Source organism: Nicotiana tabacum, chromosome 16 (genome assembly GCF_000715075.1).
Source record: "Nicotiana tabacum cultivar K326 chromosome 16, ASM71507v2, whole genome shotgun sequence".
NCBI lineage: Eukaryota > Viridiplantae > Streptophyta > Magnoliopsida > Solanales > Solanaceae > Nicotiana > Nicotiana tabacum.
Genome location: NC_134095.1, coordinates 59,524,918 through 59,544,438, shown reverse-complemented (window position 1 = coordinate 59,544,438; position 19,521 = coordinate 59,524,918). Strand labels below are relative to the sequence as shown.

The 19,521-nt window shown below is 34.9% G+C and overlaps 1 protein-coding gene across 1 annotated transcript; it reads right to left on the bottom strand.

Moving 5' to 3' along the window:
• Positions 1-10,744: 10,744 nt before the first annotated feature.
• On the bottom strand, positions 10,745-16,827 carry LOC107814657 (flavonol synthase/flavanone 3-hydroxylase-like). Its single transcript, NM_001325929.1, has 3 exons — positions 16,305-16,827; positions 11,639-11,966; positions 10,745-11,127 (listed from the first exon to the last, which is right to left on the bottom strand). The coding sequence occupies exons 1-3, from the start codon at positions 16,802-16,804 to the stop codon at positions 10,915-10,917; spliced, it is 1,041 nt and encodes a 346-aa protein (NP_001312858.1). The 5' UTR covers positions 16,805-16,827; the 3' UTR covers positions 10,745-10,914.
• Positions 16,828-19,521: the final 2,694 nt, after the last annotated feature.

Sequence of the window (19,521 nt, the reverse complement as noted above, 5' to 3'; positions counted from 1 at the left end):
CCACACATGCATAAAAATATTGCCACCTTGTCTCGCCACATGCACAAACGCACGTATATAGCCGCCTTTTCACGCTGCATGTGCATAATCAATAGTAACAATAGCACGGCAGAAACCTCGTGCAACACAACCCCAACTGCACGACAAAAACCTCGAGCATCACAATAACAACCGTATGGAAGAAACCGCGTGCACCACAACACTAAGTACCATATCCACAATGAAAATAACACAAGAATACGGCAAGTAAATCAATTCAAGAGCTTTCGATCTCAAAGAAATAGTAGAACTAGTTCACAAAGGATAACCACAATAGAGAATAATAGTCATAATAAGAATAGCTCAACAAGGGAGAAAATAATATGTAACAACGATCCCACAAAGTACAGTTCAACAACAAGAGTGATAACACGAGTCAATAATTCCAAATAAGGATAAGTCAACTAAGATATAGGATATCTAAACTTCTTTTAAGGTTGAGCAATTACGAAAGAGATACAACAAATTCAAATAAGGATAAGCAGCAGAAAGATAATCATAACCTCAAATAAGGATGAACAATTACAATATAGATAATTATACTTTCAATTAAGGAGAAGCGATTGGGGAGGGATAGCATGGCGATAGAAGAGGTAACAACTTCAGTTAAGTCATATAAGAGTCAAATAGGCAATAAGAGTGGATCATGAGGCAATTAATTCCAATTAAAGCATGTAGAGGTGAAACTAGGAAACTTAATTATAACAAAAACAACTTCATACTCAGTGAATATAAGGACCTAAGAACCCTAAAAGGCCAACTTTCCACAAACAATCCCGAGCACATACTCGTCACCTCACGTACACGGACTTTACATGATACAATTAGCATAGAAGACTCAAATCCTAAGGGGTAGTTCCTCCACATGAAGTTATTCAAGATACTTACCTCAAAGAAGACAGACTAATACTCTAAAATAAACTTCTCGGGTGAAATAACCTCCGGACAGATCAAATCTATCCAAAATAACTTCATAGAATAAATAAAATTCATAAGAAACTATTCCAGATCATAAAACTTCAATATTTATCAAAAACTAAAAATCAACCCGAAAGTCGACCCCCGGGCCCGCACCTTCGAACCTGACAAATTTCACAAAATCCGAACATCCATTTCGATAAGAGTTCAACCATACCAAAATTACCAAATTCCGATATCATTTCGTTCCTGAAATCATAATTTTACATTTTGAAAGTTTTCTTCAAAATTCCCATTTTTTCTCAACCAAAAATAGTAATTAAATGATAAAAATAAAGATAAAATCATGAAATATAGTAAATTCTAGGTGAAGAAAACTTACCCAATCGATTTTCTTAAAAACCCCATAAAGAATCGCTCAAAATCGAGCTTTAGAACTCCAAAAATGTTGAAAATGGTTAACCCTGAGAATATAGTACTATATATTCTGCCAAGGTATTGTACATCGCGATCGCGGAAAAGGAGCTGCGATTGTGAAGAGGAAATGGCTACTACCCGGAATTAGTGCTATGCGATCGCGAACAAACATGTACGATCGCGAAGAAGGAAAATCCAATGGCCCAGGAACTGAGCTACACGAATGCGTGGAGAAACTCACGAATGCGAAGGAGGGAAAAGAACACTTACACATTCGCGGACAGAAGAATGAGAACATGTAGAGAAAATGGTTACTAGTGCCCAGCTCCTAGTTTCTACTACGCGAATGCGAAGAGGCAACTGCAAACGCGAAGAAGGGAAATCAGACTTCGATCGCGAATGGAATCATGCGAATGTGAAGAACAATTAATTCATCCTTCAAAATTAAACTACGCAAACGCGGAGGAAGTGACGGGAACGCGATTAAGGAAACCAGACACCGGCAGTTCAGCAGTCCAAACATAGAAGGAAATGGCCCGTAGCCCATCCGAAACACACCCGAGGCATCCGGGACCCCGTCTAAACACACCAAAAAGTTTCATAACCTAGCACAGACTCGCTCGAGGTCTCAAATCATATCAAACAATGCCGAAATTATGAATAGCTCCATGAATTGAACTTATGTACTTTCAAATCTTCCAACTTCTAAAACTCACACCGAAACCTATCAAATCAACCCGGAATGACGTCAAATTTTGCAAACAAGTCCCAAATAACACAACGGAGATGTTCCAACTCTCGTAATCACATTCAAACCCCGATATCACCAAACTCTTGGTCAAACCTCTCCACTTTCCAAACTTCACCTTTTTCAACTTTCACCGAAATGCTTCAAATTACCCTACAAACCTCCAAATCCAAATCTGGATTCACGCCTAAGTCCAAAAGAACCATACAAAGCTATTGAAATCATACAAAACCCATTCCGAAGCCGTTTACACAAAATTCAAATTCCGGTCAACTCTTACTGCTTAAGCTTCCAAAACTAGAATCCTTTTTCCAATTTGACTCCGAATCATCTGGTAACTGAACTCAACCACACACACCAGTTATACATATAATACGAAGCTACTCAAGACCTTATGCCGTCAAATGGAACTTAAATTCTCCAAATGACTGGCCGGGTCGTTACAAGTTTATTGGGTTATGTGATGAAAAAGGAGTAGTTCATCAGTTGACTATCCCAAATACTCCACAACAAAATGGTGTTGCTGAGAGAAGAAATAGAATGCTCCTAGAAATGGTTAGGTCAATGATGACACAAGCTAACCTCCCAATTAGTTACTGGGGTGATGCGTTGCTTACTACCACCTTTGTACTTAACCGAGTGCCTATAAAATCAATTACTACTACTCCATATGAGTTATGGACTGGAAGACAACCCGACCTGAGTATATTAAGACCTTGGGGATGTGATGCCTATACACATGATTCCTCTCACAAATATGGAAAATTGGGCCCGAGGGAAAAGAAAAGTATCTTTATAAACCTCAAAGGATTAAGGATTTATAGGTCAGCAAGACAGTATGAGTTTAACTAAATTTGAATTACGAGATGTCACACTCTTAGAGGATGAGTCCCCTAAGAAGGGAGAGGTAGGTCAAGACCTAACCTTATTTGAGATAATGGATCAAGAAGTACAAGGATCACTTCATTCGAGTGGGAGAATTTTAGCAGATGATGAATTAGTTTCTCATCAAAAACCTTCTTCATCATCAGATGCGAATGAAAGTAATTCGTCTACATTTAGTAGAAGTGACCAAATGGATCTTATTCCAAGTGGGAATGAGATGGTCACAAATCTTGTTCCAAGTGGGAGCAGGATGAATGATCTTGATCCAAGTGGGAGCAATATTGATCCAAATGGGAACAATGATGAATCACAAATATGACGTCGTTCTCATAAAAAGATTCCCCCTCGACGATTTGATGTTGAAGGCATCGAACTATTTATGATGCTCCTATAAGAAGAAAACGATCCTAAAATGTAAAAGGGCTCTCTCATGCCCTTCTAAGGATAAATGGACAAAAGAATGGAAGATGAATTGTCTATGAGAGTCAACAAAGTTTGGGAACTAGTTGACCTCCCGGAAGGACGCAAAGTAATTGGGAGTAAATGGTTTCTCAAAATTAAGCTCAAGGCTGATGGCACAATTGAGATATATAAGGCTTGACTGGTGGCGAAAGGGCATACATAGCAGAAAGGAATAGATTACGAAGAGACTTTCTCCCCTGTTGTACGATTTACCTCTGTTCGGCTGGTTCTAGCTATTGTTGCAAGGATGGATCTTGAATTAAATCAGATGGATGTAAAGACTGTCTTTCTCAATAGAGAACTAGATGAAGAAATCTATATGGAGCAACCAGAGTGTTTCATTAAAAAGGGCCACAAACAAAAGGTTTATAGACTTTTGAAGTCTATTTATGGCCTTAAAAAATCTTCAAGGCAATGGTATATACGCTTTCAGAATGTTCTTGTATCCAATGGTATTACCATGATTGAGGAAGACCATTGTATTTATACTAAGAGATCAAGAAACAAGCTTGTGATTTTAACATTGTATGTAGATGACATACTTATAGCTGGAAATGATAAGGAGTTTATAACCAAAGTGAAGTCATGACTATCATACCAATTTAAGATGAAAGATATGGGTGAAGCTGCATATATTCTTGGAGTTAAGATTTCAAGAGATCGTTAAAAGAAACTACTGTATCTCTCACAAGAGAATTACATTAGAAAAGTTCTTGAACGATTCAATATGAAAAGTAGTAGCCCAGTTGAAACTCCTATCAGTAAATGTCATGCCTTGGGAAGTCAGATGTGTCCTAAGACTCTTGAAAAGATAGGAAAAATGAGTTGAGTTCCTTATAGGAGCATAGTCGGAAGTCTAATGTATGATTTGGTGTGCACTAGATCTGATATCTATCAAGCAGTTGGCTTGGTAAGTAGATATCAAACCAACCCAGGTTTAGCACATTGGCAAGCAGTAAAGAGGATCATAAGATATCTGAAGGGGGCAGCTGATTATTCCCTTTGTTACCAAGGCAACAAGTATATGAGATTAGTTGGATACAGTGATGTTGATCGTAGAGGATATCTAAATGAAAGAAAATCTATCTCAGGATATGTTTTCTTACTCAGTGATGGCGCCATATCATGCATGGAGTAGTAAGAAACAATCATGTGTATCACTATCTACGATGGAAGCCGAATACGTGGCTCTTGCATCAACAACACAAGAAGATCTTTGATTGAAAAAGTTCTTAGAACACTAGTTGGATATCATAGAAAATACTGAACCAGTGTTAGTCTACTATGACAGTGAAGCTGCAATATCCTTGACTAAGGACCCTAAGTTTCATTGTAAAACCAAACACATAGATGTCAAGTATAACTATGAGAGAAATATGGTTAGACATAATGTAGTGAATGTGAAGTATGTGTCTACAAAAGATATGTTAGCAGATCTATTCACCAAGTCTTTGTCTAGAGATGCATTCGTGAGACACACTAGGTCTCAAGTTTTGCGTAGACTCTGAGATACTTTATTTTGTTACTCCCTCCGTTTCAATTTAGATGAGGTAGTTTGACTCGGCACAAAATTTAAGAAAAAAAAGAAGACTTTTGAAACTTGTGATCTTAAAAGCTTAAGGGGTAAAAGCTTTGTGGGGTCATGACATTTGTATAGTTATAAAAACTTCTCATTAAGGGTAAAATGGGTAAAATGAAGAGTTTAAAGTTGAATTATATCCAAATTTAGAAATGTATCATTTATTTTCGAACAAACTAAAAAGGAAAGTACCTCATCTAATTTGAAACGAAGGGAGTATTTATTTTCTCGTGTTCTCAAAACTAATGTTCTTTGATTATCAATAAAGTTGATTTACATACATACATATTTTTATTGTTGAATGTTATGTGCATTCTTTATTTTTTTTATAATTATGTCGGGTAGACAAGAGGTTGGACATCTCACACAGGCAACGACCTCCTTATCTTAGTGATGTGAGGAGATGAGACATAATTTTAAGCAAAATTATCATAAGGATAATTTGAGAGCTATCCGCTTAAAATCAAAATGTCATTTAAACAATGACATAAGGTCATTAGGGTGAGAAACGTTCACCTAGTCTACTTTGTTAGCCAGATTCTGTTAAAGATGATATTGTAGATCAAAGAACTCAAATTTAGATACTTATTCTTTATGAGATAAATGCATACGCTCCTTCCGAAAAAGGGAGAAAATGTTGTAGCATACCATGTGTGCTAATATTGACCAATTGGTTAACATAAGTCCATTCTCAACTTATTATTGTGTGAGATCCAGAGCTTTCATGATGGTTCAAGATTTTGTACCCTTAGAGACTCCGATCAGATACTTGAGACTTAGTGTGATGTTAGCTATCTTAGTGTGTTTCCAAAAGATCATGTACATAGATTCGGTCTAGTGGGGCATATCCAGAAAAGCAGTCCTACTAATGTTAAGGGAATCATGGGAAGAGGAAGATCATTGATGGAATCTCATTTATTTGTATTCACTGGTGCACCAATTATAACTTATGAGTTGTGATTGTGAAAACAAGAAATAATGATATATGAGATTTTGAGACTATATCAAATGTGATTTATATGATCTAGGATACTGCATACTTTATGATCCACTTGTAGGTTTGCACTTGACGAGAGGCTATATACTCCTAATAGATGTATAACACTTAGCTCTCACATTATGTTGGTCGAATGGTCTACTTCCCTGTATGAATGATTAAGGAGATAGTTGAGAATATGTTTCTCAGACTAGATGAGCACTCCATTATGTGTGAGTGTGAAATGTAGAAAATATTGGGTCCATCCATAAGGGGTGCTTTAAGGCCCAATAGGGTTATCAGTTAACCTTAATATTCCCTATATAAGTACATTTACATTGTACAACAAAACATACAGAAAAACAGTATTTTCCCACGCTTTCCTCTCTCAATCCAAAACAAGGGTTTAGACTGTGGAATTGGGGGTTGCTCCAACACACCGTGACAACCACGCCGACCAGTTATTTAAGTTGTGGTTCATCCGTTCTTTCTGCTTCTGCTACGCGAACAAGTAAATTCTCGTTTTACGATTTACGCGCTATCTAATGTGTTTAGATTATCACGTTTTTCTTCAATTTCTTTATATTTTGATCCCCTCCTCCTTAAAGAAAATCCGACTCCACTACTGAGTTTGCTTACCAAGGAATAGAAAAAGAAGAACTCGTGCCCAAAGCACGTTGGGTTGAGGTATCGAGTCCTAAGTGTAGTAGGAGGTGACACATGACACGCTCATATGATTTATAGAAGGATATTAAAAAATACTTATTTATTGAAAATTTTCGTTCATTTATATTTGAAATACGCTTATCTAGGAGCATTATCGTCATTTAAAAAGAATAATGGCGGAGAAGTTATCCTTCTCAAGAAAATAGTGAATGAGATGTTAACTTTTTGCTTGGCTTTATTACAAATTTACTACTCGGTATTATTTTTATTTGATTTTCACTCTTGAAACAACTAAAGGAAGTGCCAACCTAAACTTAATGGCGGAGAATCAAGTTCTGTCAGAGCCGTCCTTAGGAAGGAGGTATGTGAGATTTTTCTCTTGGTAATTATAATTTTATTGCCAGTTGGAAGAATTTAACGCTCAATAAGCAAATAAAATAACAAAATGTTCCAAAGCTTGTCATATATTTCTATCAGTATTCATGTACTACTTCCTACATTCAAAGCTTCCGGTCCTAACCACACCCTCCAAACATCCGTATTTGTTTAGGATAGAAATTCAAAGCATTAAGTCTTCTACTTAATCTAGGCTGCAATCTACCTAAGCAAATCAATTCCTAAATAATCAATCTAATGAGCCCCTCTGCTTGTTCTACAAAATTCTCAAATTCCATTCTTGCCATACATGGTATACACTACACGCGATTGCCATACTATATTCATGTTAATGACATTTGAGAGAATTACTAGTTATGTATTACGTAAAAGACATCTTTTTTGAAGTTATTATTAAAGTAAATTTTCTTGCTACTTGAAGGAGAAAACTTGTACTTCATGGAATATTAAATTGTTTTAATCGGGTGTTGCTCTTTGAGAGGCTTTATATATGTTCAGCCTTTTAATTTACTATATTATTTCTTAATTCGGTTCAATTTCCTTGTTAGTTTTAATATCCTATGTTTTTTTAGCTTCTTCAACAGTGACTGAAGTTCCCGTGAAGGATTATGGATTGTGAGAACATAGATTTTGAGCTTAAGGAAATTGGATCGTCTCGCACGAGCAGTGCTAGTGAAAATGTACCGGAACATGGACACATTGAGGAGGACTCTATGTTGGTGTCCAACCCAATCACCAATGCTATGAGTAGTGTTTCTCCAATATCTCCCTCAAAATTGATCTTGCAACCCAATCATAAAAAGAATGTGAGTACCAATACCATTTTCTAATAGTTGATTAAATTGGATGTAAGCTTATCCTAGAAAAAAAATGATCTCTAGTAGGATGACAAAATAGAGGTGTCATGGGTTTTGGAGTATACTTCATGCCTCTTGTTCTAAGTTGTATTTGGAGTACTAGGATAATGTACAATATATTTATTTTGAGTCGACTAGAAAATTATTGGTCATCTATTGCTTTACTTTTATATTACATTTTTGACTTTCCAAATCGAAGAGGAAGTATTGTTTTTATTAGATTAGTGGAATCATCTTTTACTGTTTTAGAAAAAAAGCAAAAATAGCAATAGGTTGAGATATGGTGTAGCGACCCGGTCGATCATTTTATGTATTTGAACCTCATTTCTCTATGTGTGCATTTTGTATATGTATTTGTCATTTTTGTGACTTGCGGGCTTAGTTAGCTTTCCTTAGGAAAGGTCTAAGAGTGAATGGAGATACTTAATCTGGTTTTGGAAGCTTATGTTATTAAGAGTTAACTAAGGATTGACTTTTAAGTAGTCAGTCTCGGATTGGTGGTATAATAATTCCATTGAGTTCGTGCGGTAATTTTTGATTTAGATGTATGTACAGATTTGAATTTGGAGATTCTTAGAATATTTTTTTGCCAAAAAGTTAGAAATTGAAGGTTTGGAGAGTTCATAGGTTTGCCCGACCGAAAGTTGACTTTAGTATTATCGGTTCCCATTGGTATTTCGGAACTTTGGATAGGTTTATTTGAATTATTGAAAATTGTGTGCAAAGTTTGGATGGAATCCAGAAAGTTTATGCACGATTCAGACGTTGTATCGAAGTTAAAAAGTTTGGAAGGTAAAGCTTAGAATTTGATCTTTGATTCATGGTTTTGATATTAATATGATGTTTTGAGCCTTGGAATAAGTTTGAATTGGGCATCCGAACTTATTGGTATGATTAGACAAGGTACTAGCAGTCTCGGGTGCATTTCGAATTGGTTTCAGACCCTTTGAGAATAATTTGGAGGTCTAGTTCTGGTGCATCGCACCTTCGAAAGATTGGACGCGCATGCGAGATTGCACGTGCGACTAGTAAGTCGCATCTGTGGAGTTGAGGTTTTATAAGGGGTGTCGCTTCTGCGGAGAGGGGACCGCAGGTGCACCTTAGGTGAGTGTGACCGCAAGGATTGGTAGGCCTGGGAGATGTGCGCACCTACGAAGGGAATGGCCGCACATGCAATGTCGCAAATGCAAAGCATAGGCCCAGATGTGGAAGGTCGGCATCGTTAATTGAGCTCGCAGATGCGAGCCTTGGATAGTAGAAGCGGTTTCAGCAGATGCGATCCATTTTGTCCGCTGATGCAGTATCTCTGGCAGATCTTATAATTTCAAAAGTTTAGCTTATTTTTTATTATTTGGAGTTTTGGAGCTCGGCTAGAAGCGATTTTTAGGGGGATTTTCATCACTACTTTCTGGTTAAGTAATTCTCACTTAGATTTGTCTATATATCTTGAATTCTCATCGATTTATATACTTTAATCATAAAGTTTTAGAGAGAAAAAATTGGGGTTTTTGTTTGCAACCTAAGAGGATAAATTTTTGGGATTTGAGGAATAATTTAGACTTGGTTTTGGAATCTAATCACATATTTGGACTCATGGAGTTATGAATAGTAGGGATCTACCGTTTCACTCGGGTTTTGACCATGTGGATCCGGGATGACTTTTGTTGACTTTTTGAGAAATGAATAAAGATTGAAACTTTATTTGACATTATTGAGTTATTTTTGGCTAGATTCGAGCCGGTTGGAGGTAATTTCTTCGGGAAAAGCGTTCTTGGAATATTTCTAGGCATACAAAATTTATCGGATTTAAATCCAGTAAAATAATTTGGACTACATTTTAAATATATTAGTCCAACTAAATATTTTATGGGCTAATATAATTGGGTTAATTATATAAGTCCAAATACATATGGGTTAAATAAATAAGTCAAATCTATTGGGCTAGCCCATTTAATTGGGTTACAAGTGATGGACCCACTTCATTAAGCACAAGCTGTCAACTTCCTAGACGCCTAATTTGGTGCCACGTGTCAAATGACGTGGCACGCCAAGTCAAACAAAAGAGCCAATAGGATTGTGCCATGTGTCAAAATGACAAGGCATGCCAAGTAAAATCAAAAGGCCAATGAAACCGCACCACATGTGCAAGTAACATGTTCTGGCCAATCAAATGCGGTCTTGTCACACTTCAATTTGATTAGTGGGAAATAGTTTGTTCTTGTCGTAACTCTTCCCTCCCACTACTATAAATAGGGGTCTTCATAACTCAGAAAGATACCAGAAGTTATAACAAGAATCCAGAGAGCGCTCGTGGATCAAACACTGCAAATTTCTCTAAAAGCTACAAGCATTCAAGTGTTCTAAGGGTTAAAAGAATCAAGACGAAGATTCAGGAACAAGTTGTAAGCCCTTAGATTAAAAATACGTAGAGATCAAGATCAGACCTCAACCACTTAGATTAAAATAAAATAAAATTCAAGGTTAAGCTCGAAAGCTCTTTTATTTGCAATTGGAAAGAAGAATTAGAGAATTCGAGATTGTACAGTCATTATTTGAAATAAAATACTACGATTGTTACAATATTTTTCGATCCTAATTTTATTTTCTTGATGCAATTTATTATCCACACTAATACTAATCCTAATAGAGTTCCTAGCCGTTGCTGATGGGACAAAAAAAAAAAAATCCCTAATTGGTTCCTGCTTTACAATCCTCGTAATTCTAATTGTAACTGAGTATTGCTTTATAATTTGCCATGTCCAAAGTTAAACACACTGAAAAGCAAAGCAAATATTTACATGTAAATAAAGTATTAATAAGTCAGTTATTAGCTAGTATCAAAAAGTTTTAAGTCTAAACATATAGTCCTTTATAATAATAAGACATCTCTTGGTAAGGATAGTACAAACCATAATTTAGTACTCACGAATATACTAGCTATTCGCTGCCAAACATATATAGAGGGGTTTCTTCACTGAGGAAGCTTGTTAAGCTTACAATAAACATAATCCTTGTACTTCTTGGTCTTGAATTTGGGTGGATTGGCCTCATTAACCAGCTTAGAAATTGGCCCTACTTCATGCTCTGATGGTGGCTCCAAGAATACTGGCCATGACATTCTTGTCTTGTCCTTTGTCACTGTTGTCCTATGGTACACACTCTTGTATTTCCCATTGCTAAGAATCTGTTCAATCATTATGTCAATTTAAGAAATGGAACGAAATAGAAACATAAAGAGAGAAAATGTGTGTACTAGTGAAATTTTACCGATTCCGTATGATCATAACTATAACTATGGTAGTCAAAGATACAAGAAATAGCCATAAGTCTACCTTAATTTCAAGCAAGTTGGATCTACTACATGAAAATTCTTTATACTACAATGTATAAGACTTAAACTCAATTTTTAAAGCATCACAAAGAAGGTTGATAATTAATCACTTGTCTCTAGTCTCTACCCTCGTTTACGAGGGAGAAAGTTTTCAAGATGGATTTTTTGCACCATCTAACATAGGATGGTGCAAAACCATCTATTTTAAAAGAATTTTCAATTCCCTTGACAACATAAATTCATAAATAAAACCTTCTTTTTTATTTTTTTGGTGTGGAGAACAAACTCTTATAACAACTTTAATGCACCAAAAATTGATTGAAGGAATCATATGAATTTAAGTGAGTATGAATGAGATATATACCTCAACTTGGTCACCAATGTGGACAATTAGGGCATTAGGTATGTACTTGACATCATACCAATGGCCATCCTTGAACACTTGGAGGCCTTGGACTTCATTTGGGACAAGAATGGTTATATGGGACATGTCTGTATGGGCCACAACACCAAGTGCCAAATCAGGCCTTGGGCATGGTGGGTAATAATTGATTTTCAACAAGTAAACAATATCTTCACCACCTGCTGCCTCCATCATTTCATGGGCTCCTAACCCAAGCCCAAGTGATAAGCTCTTAAAGATTTTCTCCACAACTTCTCGCAGCCTCTTTGCGTATTCCTCATTTGCTTCCCTAGAAAGATTTTTTTTAGAAGTCAAATAAGAGGAATTTACATAGAATACAACCATTTAAAAACTTATTTATATTTCCTACAACTGTTTTTACTAAATTACTTTTAGTACAACTTATTTTAAAATCTTATCTTTTTAATTAAATTATATACAACTTTTCATATCCTAAAATCTCTCACTTGAAATTCTCTCTCACTAAAAAGATATCTCTTTATGATTCTCTCTCACCCTAAGTATCTATCATTATTAATTTTTTTCCCAATTTCTCCACTAAAAGATATCCCAGTATATCACAAGCGGCTATCCCCTTTTTTTATCCCATATATTTTGTGCAGGTCAAAATGCATAAAAAAAAAACACTAAGTGCTCAGAAAATCATGGACATACGTGCTAGAGACAATGTTCGGATTGAAGAAATTTCGAAATCATCTATTGCAAGAACTAATTTTTTTTTATCAATATCCCATAGTTATGGTGCATCAACATCGCATGCCAACCATCACCCTCATAGCATGCGCTAATGAAAATAGAGTGGTAAATCTTTAACCCTAGCACATTAACGATAATAAATAGATCTTATCATAGACCATAATTATATTGTTAAAAGTTAAGGCATAAAGTACAATTTTATTAAGCGGTAAATAGTCCTGCTTGTTATGATATAGCAAAAATTAATAATTAGTAACATGGCATAGGGTGGAGGGAAAAAGGGAGGGGGGATGTCTAGTGTGATAGAGGAGGTTAGGTGGGGCTAGGGCCTATATGTCCAAATTCTACCATATAAAGGTTATCGGAATAATCAACCTAGATTGTGGGTAGAAAAATACTTGTTCATCCTTAATTAAAAGGTTTCGAATTTGAGCTTTGAGTATGAAGTTATCTTTCCAAAAAAGAAATGAGGAATTTCTCGAATTAGTTACAGCTTTGATAGTCCCCACATGGCTTGAATCAACATTAGAAAAAGTTTCAGCTATGGTCCTAGAGCATTCTGAGTGTGATAATAGAGAAGAGTTTGATAAAAAAAAAAGGAATGGAATAAATTTCATACTAATTGACGTAGAATGTCATATTCTATTTCATTTAACCATAAGCATCATATACATCTAGTATCATAAACACAGACGTCCTAATATATATAATAGCATAACTTGAAAACTTAAAAAGAGAACCAGTTATACATGTACTTAGAATAGAGACCTAATTCACCAAATCTAGGTGATGATGAAGGCATGAAGATATATCTAGGTGTGTGCGTCTAGAAATAGTTTTATGGTTATTTAAGTTGGAGTATATATATATGCGCGCACCTAGAAATAGTTTTATTATCTAATTTGTGCAATTATAAAAGTTTTGACTCAGTGACGGTGATAAACTCTTCCTCAAATTTTCTTCTGTTTTTGCTAAATTCACAATTTCACATGCACATAAAGAGAGCAATTGATTCTCCCAACTAATCTGGGGCACATAATACTTCCTATCACGTCTAAGATTGGATTAGAGATTTGGTGCAAAATACTGTGGGAATTTGATAAATTAAAAATAAGAAGGTGTCCCTCTTAAATAAATATTAAGTATACCAACTTTAAACCTAACTCAACTCCAAAATTAAATTCAAGTGTAGAACTGCCCAAGATTATATAAAGAGATAACAACAACTTCATTTTCTTTTCTCTCTTTTGTTGCAATTGGCAGTCTCAGTCAATCTTGTTCCAAGCTTTCTATGCTACTCTATCGGCTTGTTGGATAGGTAGATACAATCTTTCTTCTAGGCTTCTTATTGAACTTTAAGGTAATGGGAAAAAAGCAATCGACATATTACTTACGAAAATCCATTATTCCCTCCATTCAAAAAAATGACATTACTACCTTACTAGTCCATTTTAAAAAGAATGATATTTTTCTAAATGTAAAAATAATTTAACTGGACCTTATTATTTTATCTTAATTACAAGTATTATAGCATATTAAATACTACGATAAGTTTTAAAATTTTATAGCCACACAAATATTACTGTATGTTAAAACTACGGTAACAAAAATCTTTTTTTCTTCTTTTTAAGCTTTATGTTTACTTTATGCCTAATCTAATTATGTCGTATAAATTGTAACAGGCGGCATATTTTGGTTATTCCAATCGAATTGTCTTCTTCAAACCCGTAACACGTGTCTTCGCTGTGAATTGCAGAGTACAACTACGGACGTAACTGGTCTTGGTTATAATTAAAACAAAAAGAGTAATTCTGGCTAACCCTTTTTAATTAGTCAAATCCCATGACGATGTTGACAACAATTAGGGGTGTACATAGGCCGGGTTGATTTGGATTTTACAATTATCAAACCAAACCAATTGTGTCGGATTATTAAATCTAAAGACCAAACCAAACCAATAAAACTCGGGTTTTTCACTCTCAATTTTTCTCGGATTTTCTCGGATTTTCGGGTTATTCGAATTTTTTCGGAGGTTTTTTCAGGTAAAATCTTCGTAAAAAAAACTTATAAATTATGCTCAAAATATTTCTTTAGTCCTAGTAAGATACAAATATATAAAGTATTTTCCAAGAAAATAATACAAAATATGAGATATGTCATTGAATTATCCTAAAATATTCAACAATATAATAAAGACAATAAAATTATATAATATAAATATTCTAATTAAAAAGCCATAATAAAAATAAACATAATCTAAGAGTACTAAGTCATATTAAAATAAGTAGACTAATAAGGGAGTATTAAATACATAACTAAACGCTAAAGAAAAAATAAAAATAGGTAATGCATTTTAATCTAAATTATTCCAAAACAAAAAATAGATATTCAATACTTTTCAGTTCGTAGTATTGAATTCAATGTCTTTTGTTAGCATTTGTATTGATTTAATTTTGGTTTGGGCTTTTGTTAGCACTATTTAATTTACTAATGTTAATGGTTATAAAACTTATTAGAACATTCAAAAGCTCTAAAGTCCAACCTTGAAATAATACCTCAAAAAATAAAATTATGAAATCTTTATAAATTACATCACAATAAGTATATTTATATATTAAATATATCTAAAAAAATTATATATGTAATATCGGGTTGGTTTGGTTTCGGTTTGACTTTCTTTAGTTAAAACCAAACCAAACCAATTATGATCGGGTTTTTTTTTCAATACCAAATCAAATCAAACCAATCCATAATCGGGTTTTTTTTTTCTCGCTTTAACTCAAATTATCGGGTTGATCCGGTTTGTCGGTTTGCCTTGTATCCCTAACAACAATGGCTACTTCTTATGGTAGACTCCTAATTCCATGACAGCGAGCTGGCAGAATTTAATAAAATCCAAGACGCAGCTTTACTCTCTCACTCTCTCTTGGTAGAGTAACATTTAGGACCCATTTGTCCATAAAAAGAATATTCCTTTTTTTGAAACTTTTTTTTCAAAAAAATATTTGTACATGAAATTTTACAAGTCTTTTAGAATTTTTGAAAATGAATTTTTCAAAAACCAAAACTTTATCAAAAAATTTTCCAGTCACAAACCTGTAATATTTTTTAAGTAAAATGCATACGAGACAGTAATTTTAAATTGCAAATATCATTTAATTTAACTTGACCTATTACTTATTTTATGTCCAAACGCCTGCTTATTTGAGTAAGAACGAATGGAAGGAAAGTGTGATGGGAATTAAATTTTACCTAAGATACAGCTTCATATCACAGGTTTATCTCATTTCTCGACAGTGGTTTAGTTTATTTTACTAATACGCATTTAAAATGTCTAGGATATAAGATTTGATACTTTAGTTTTTTCTGCATAAAGAAAAGCTTAAAAATCTAATCTAACAAATCCCTAACACAAACGACAGCACCTTAAAATGGCGGCATGCATATTTAAAATTAGTATATATAATTTATACTATAATTTATTGTAACGCAAGCATAAAAAAGGTTAAGTTTCACATAATATTAACATTAGTCTTCCTCCGTTTTAATTTATGTGTCTTAATTTGATTGGACACAAAGATTAAGAAATAAAAAATAAGAAATTTTCAAATTTTATGGTCTCTTACACTAAAGATGTATATATGTAACGTACCAAAATATTCTTGAATCTTGTGGTCATGAATATGCCATGTGAAAAGTTGAATTTGAAGCGTTACTAATTATAGAAAAGGATGTACTCATATTTATTTTTAAACAAACTAAAAAGAAAAGTAAGACATACACAAATTTATTTTAAGGCAAGCATAAAGCAGGTTAAGTTATACTCCATAATATTAACATTAGCACGATAATTACACAAATTTATTTTAAAGCAAGCGAAAAGATGAAAGATATGAAGTGAGAAAAAAACCTGTAGGAGGGAGGATTTTTAGGCCAATAACGATAATTGATGGCAGAAGGAGGCCAAATCTTATGGAACAAATGATCAACCCAACCCCTTTTCCCTTCAAGTTCTTTCTGCAAAGAAGTACCATACCCTTCAATATTCTGAGACCCTGGAGTTTTTGCAATCACCTCTTTCTCCTCTTGTGGTACAACCTCAAAGAATTCCTTCCCTACTTTTTGCAAATTCGCAATTACCTCATCTGGAATTCCATGATTTATCACTTGAAATATCCCCCATTCTTTGCTAGCATCCGATATGAGTTTCACTACATTTTTATCGTCTATGTCAATTACTGGAACTTGAAGTAGCACACCATGCAACGTTGTGGACGCTGGCTGCTCGTTCTCTGACCTAATATATTCTGATGGTATTGTGTCCATGCATTTTGTTATTGACGCTATTGCCTGTACTCTTGCAACCTCCATTGTTAGGGTTGTTGCACTCTGAGCTTCAGCTGTTTTCATTTTTTTCTTAAGATTTCCGTTATATAGGGAACTGATCGATGCGCTGTATTTTTACTACTTCTCATTACCGACCTTCTTGCCTGTACCTAACACTTTCAAGGATAGTAGGATTCACTAAAAATAGGATTTCCTTTTTCTTTCTCATGGATGACTTACGTGGAACATTGTGGTTCATTAATACTACCTACCAAACTTCACTTTTTCGTGTAAGTCGAATCTGAAATGAAAATTATTAATTATTGATCCCCTTTTTTCATTTCATTTTGTCAGAAGAATCCTCCGAATATTTTGTGATTTTGAAATAAAATATGTATGGCATACTAAATTATGTCGTTGAATTTAAACATGTTCATGTCCATTCATCAAGAATGTAATAAATTAAAATGAAAATATTGCTATACTACTAATTATAAAGAGTCCACGTTCTTTTAGAAATATGATAAAAAGATAAAGAAAATATTTAAGTGTAAACATGATAGAAAGTGACACTTGGGTATTGTAGTTGCCACTCCTTCAACCAACCTCGAATTAGCTTTAAAAGTAGAGGAGGGTTCCTTCCTCGGGTCAGCACTCAGCAGCCACTCCTTCAAACTACCTCAAAATTCTTGTTTTGGGTGAGTTATCGAAACACAACTCGAAACTGACATGTTGTATGCACAATAGTGTAAATAATAGTACTATTATACACTTGTTTCCACAAAAGAAAAGGTATAATTATATACTTGTCTCTCAATGAGTTTATCGTTTCTAGAAGAATTTTATTTTAATTAGTCCTGAGTTACTTTCCACCCATTGTTTTGTACTGAAATTATTTCGATATACAATAGTTTAACTTTTTGTCCTATTCAAAATCCCTTCTTCCAATATTGTATATATCGCAGTTCGATTTTCGAGCGTCAAAATTTTTTAATTTTGATCGCGAATTCAAATATATATAAAAAGTTTTAACCTCTTAAAATAAAATTTACATAATTATAAATTACATATATAAATCACAATAATTAAAATTTTAAAATGTTAAAAAGAATATGAAAAAAATCACGATATAAAAACTTGTTTAATTGTCGAATTACGAACTGCATCACATAATTTGAAACAGTGAAAGTAATACAGTTTATATATCATCGACGGTACATTTGCGTTGATGCGCAGGGAGCGTAATTAAGGCTAAAGAAATTCTTTTTTTTTATATTTTGTCATAAGTTAAATAAATTTATAAGAGGTAAAAACATGAACAATATTGAAAATTACATAAATTTTTTAATTGAATTATAAGAGGTAAAATATGAAGAACATTGGTGTTTACCCTATACGCGGGTAATAATTAAATTTGTATACGGTTTTAAGGATATGTGGATCGATTCAACACAAATAATCAAAGACGTTAGATAAGCGGATTAAAGATAAAATAAATAATCAAACCAATTATGATGTTATGGCCAGGCTCTTATTTAGGTTGGACAGTAATTTTGCCCTTGATCGGACCCTCGGTTCCAAGCCAATTGTGTACGAAGAACAACAATAAAATAAGAACTTTGCAATAGCTAGAAAGCAGAAAATGAATTTGTATTGCCTTGGTTTGCGTGTTAAAATATATGTTATCTAAGAAAAAACTTTCCCTTTATATAGTAGGAGAGTTTCACCCCTAGTACAAGTCTAAAAAAGATAAAAATCATCCTCTCTCGTTAATCACTGATCTATAACTGGCATCGAGTGAGATCCGCATCGTGAGATCCGGTTGGTTCCAGATATCACAGTCCTATATTTGTCGCCTACAACCGTTCATTGCGCTTCCCGAAGTCTCAAAACTCATCCCAAGTCCGGGATGCATCGTCTTATCAGGTCCGACGGCGAGCACTCCGTTCGGGCCTTGATACAAAGAGTTCCCAGCTTCGATTTCGATTTCATATATTCATACTCTTACTTCGTTTGATCCACCGAGAAATCGGGGTGTGCGTTAGCCCCGATTTCATTCGAATCTTCATATTTTTCTAGATCACGATGGCTAAAACTTCCAAGTCAGTGCCTCAGCAGGCTGCCCCTTCATCTTCCCACTCGGTCATAGATGCCGAGGTGGTTGCCCCTGAGGTGGCTCTAGAGCCCCCTATGAAAAGCTTCATACCCTGGGGCTACTCGATCGGGGATGACTTCAAGGTCGAGAAGGCCTCTAGCCAACAAGACCGGGATAAGGGAGAATCGAGATACATATGCTCTGTCACCGAAGAAACCCTAACCATAGTCCGAGCGGACCGTAAGTGGGAGGGTAAAGACGTGGTTGTCCCTAGTCCATATGATGATATAACTACTCACGTGTAGGGGTACCTAAATGTTTACACTTTCCCCTTCATGCTCGCCCCTATGGATCCCGTAGTTCTTGTTTTTTGCAAGAGATATGAGGTGTGCCTTGGGCAAACCCACCTATCCTTTTGGAGGATGGTGATCCTATTGCGTCACTTCGTAAACAACATCGAGTCTCGTTGGCTCACCTTCGACCACCTACTCCATTTGTACAGTCCCTGAATCTTCCGAGGGGGGCTGATCAAGCTCGTCCACCGAGCAAGCAAGGCTTCTTTCTCGAGCATTGACAAGGATCGAGACCAAGGTTGACAGGGGCAATTTGTTCGAGTGAAAATCGATGACCTGATTCCCCCCGAGTTTCTGTCGTTCCCCGAGCAGTGGAACGCATCCCATAAGTATTGTCTTTCTTGGGTATTTCT

Bases quoted from the DNA above. Each gene is read 5' to 3' on its own strand.
- LOC107814657 (NM_001325929.1), bottom strand. From the start codon at position 16,804: ATGAAAACAGCTGAAGCTCAGAGTGCAACAACCCTAACAATGGAGGTT. The intron at 11,967-16,304 runs GTTTTTTTCTCA...AAATCTTTCTAG, and splicing joins AAAAATCCTCCCTCCTACAG to GGAAGCAAATGAGGAATACG. The intron at 11,128-11,638 runs GTATATATCTCA...ATGATTGAACAG, and splicing joins ACATTGGTGACCAAGTTGAG to ATTCTTAGCAATGGGAAATA.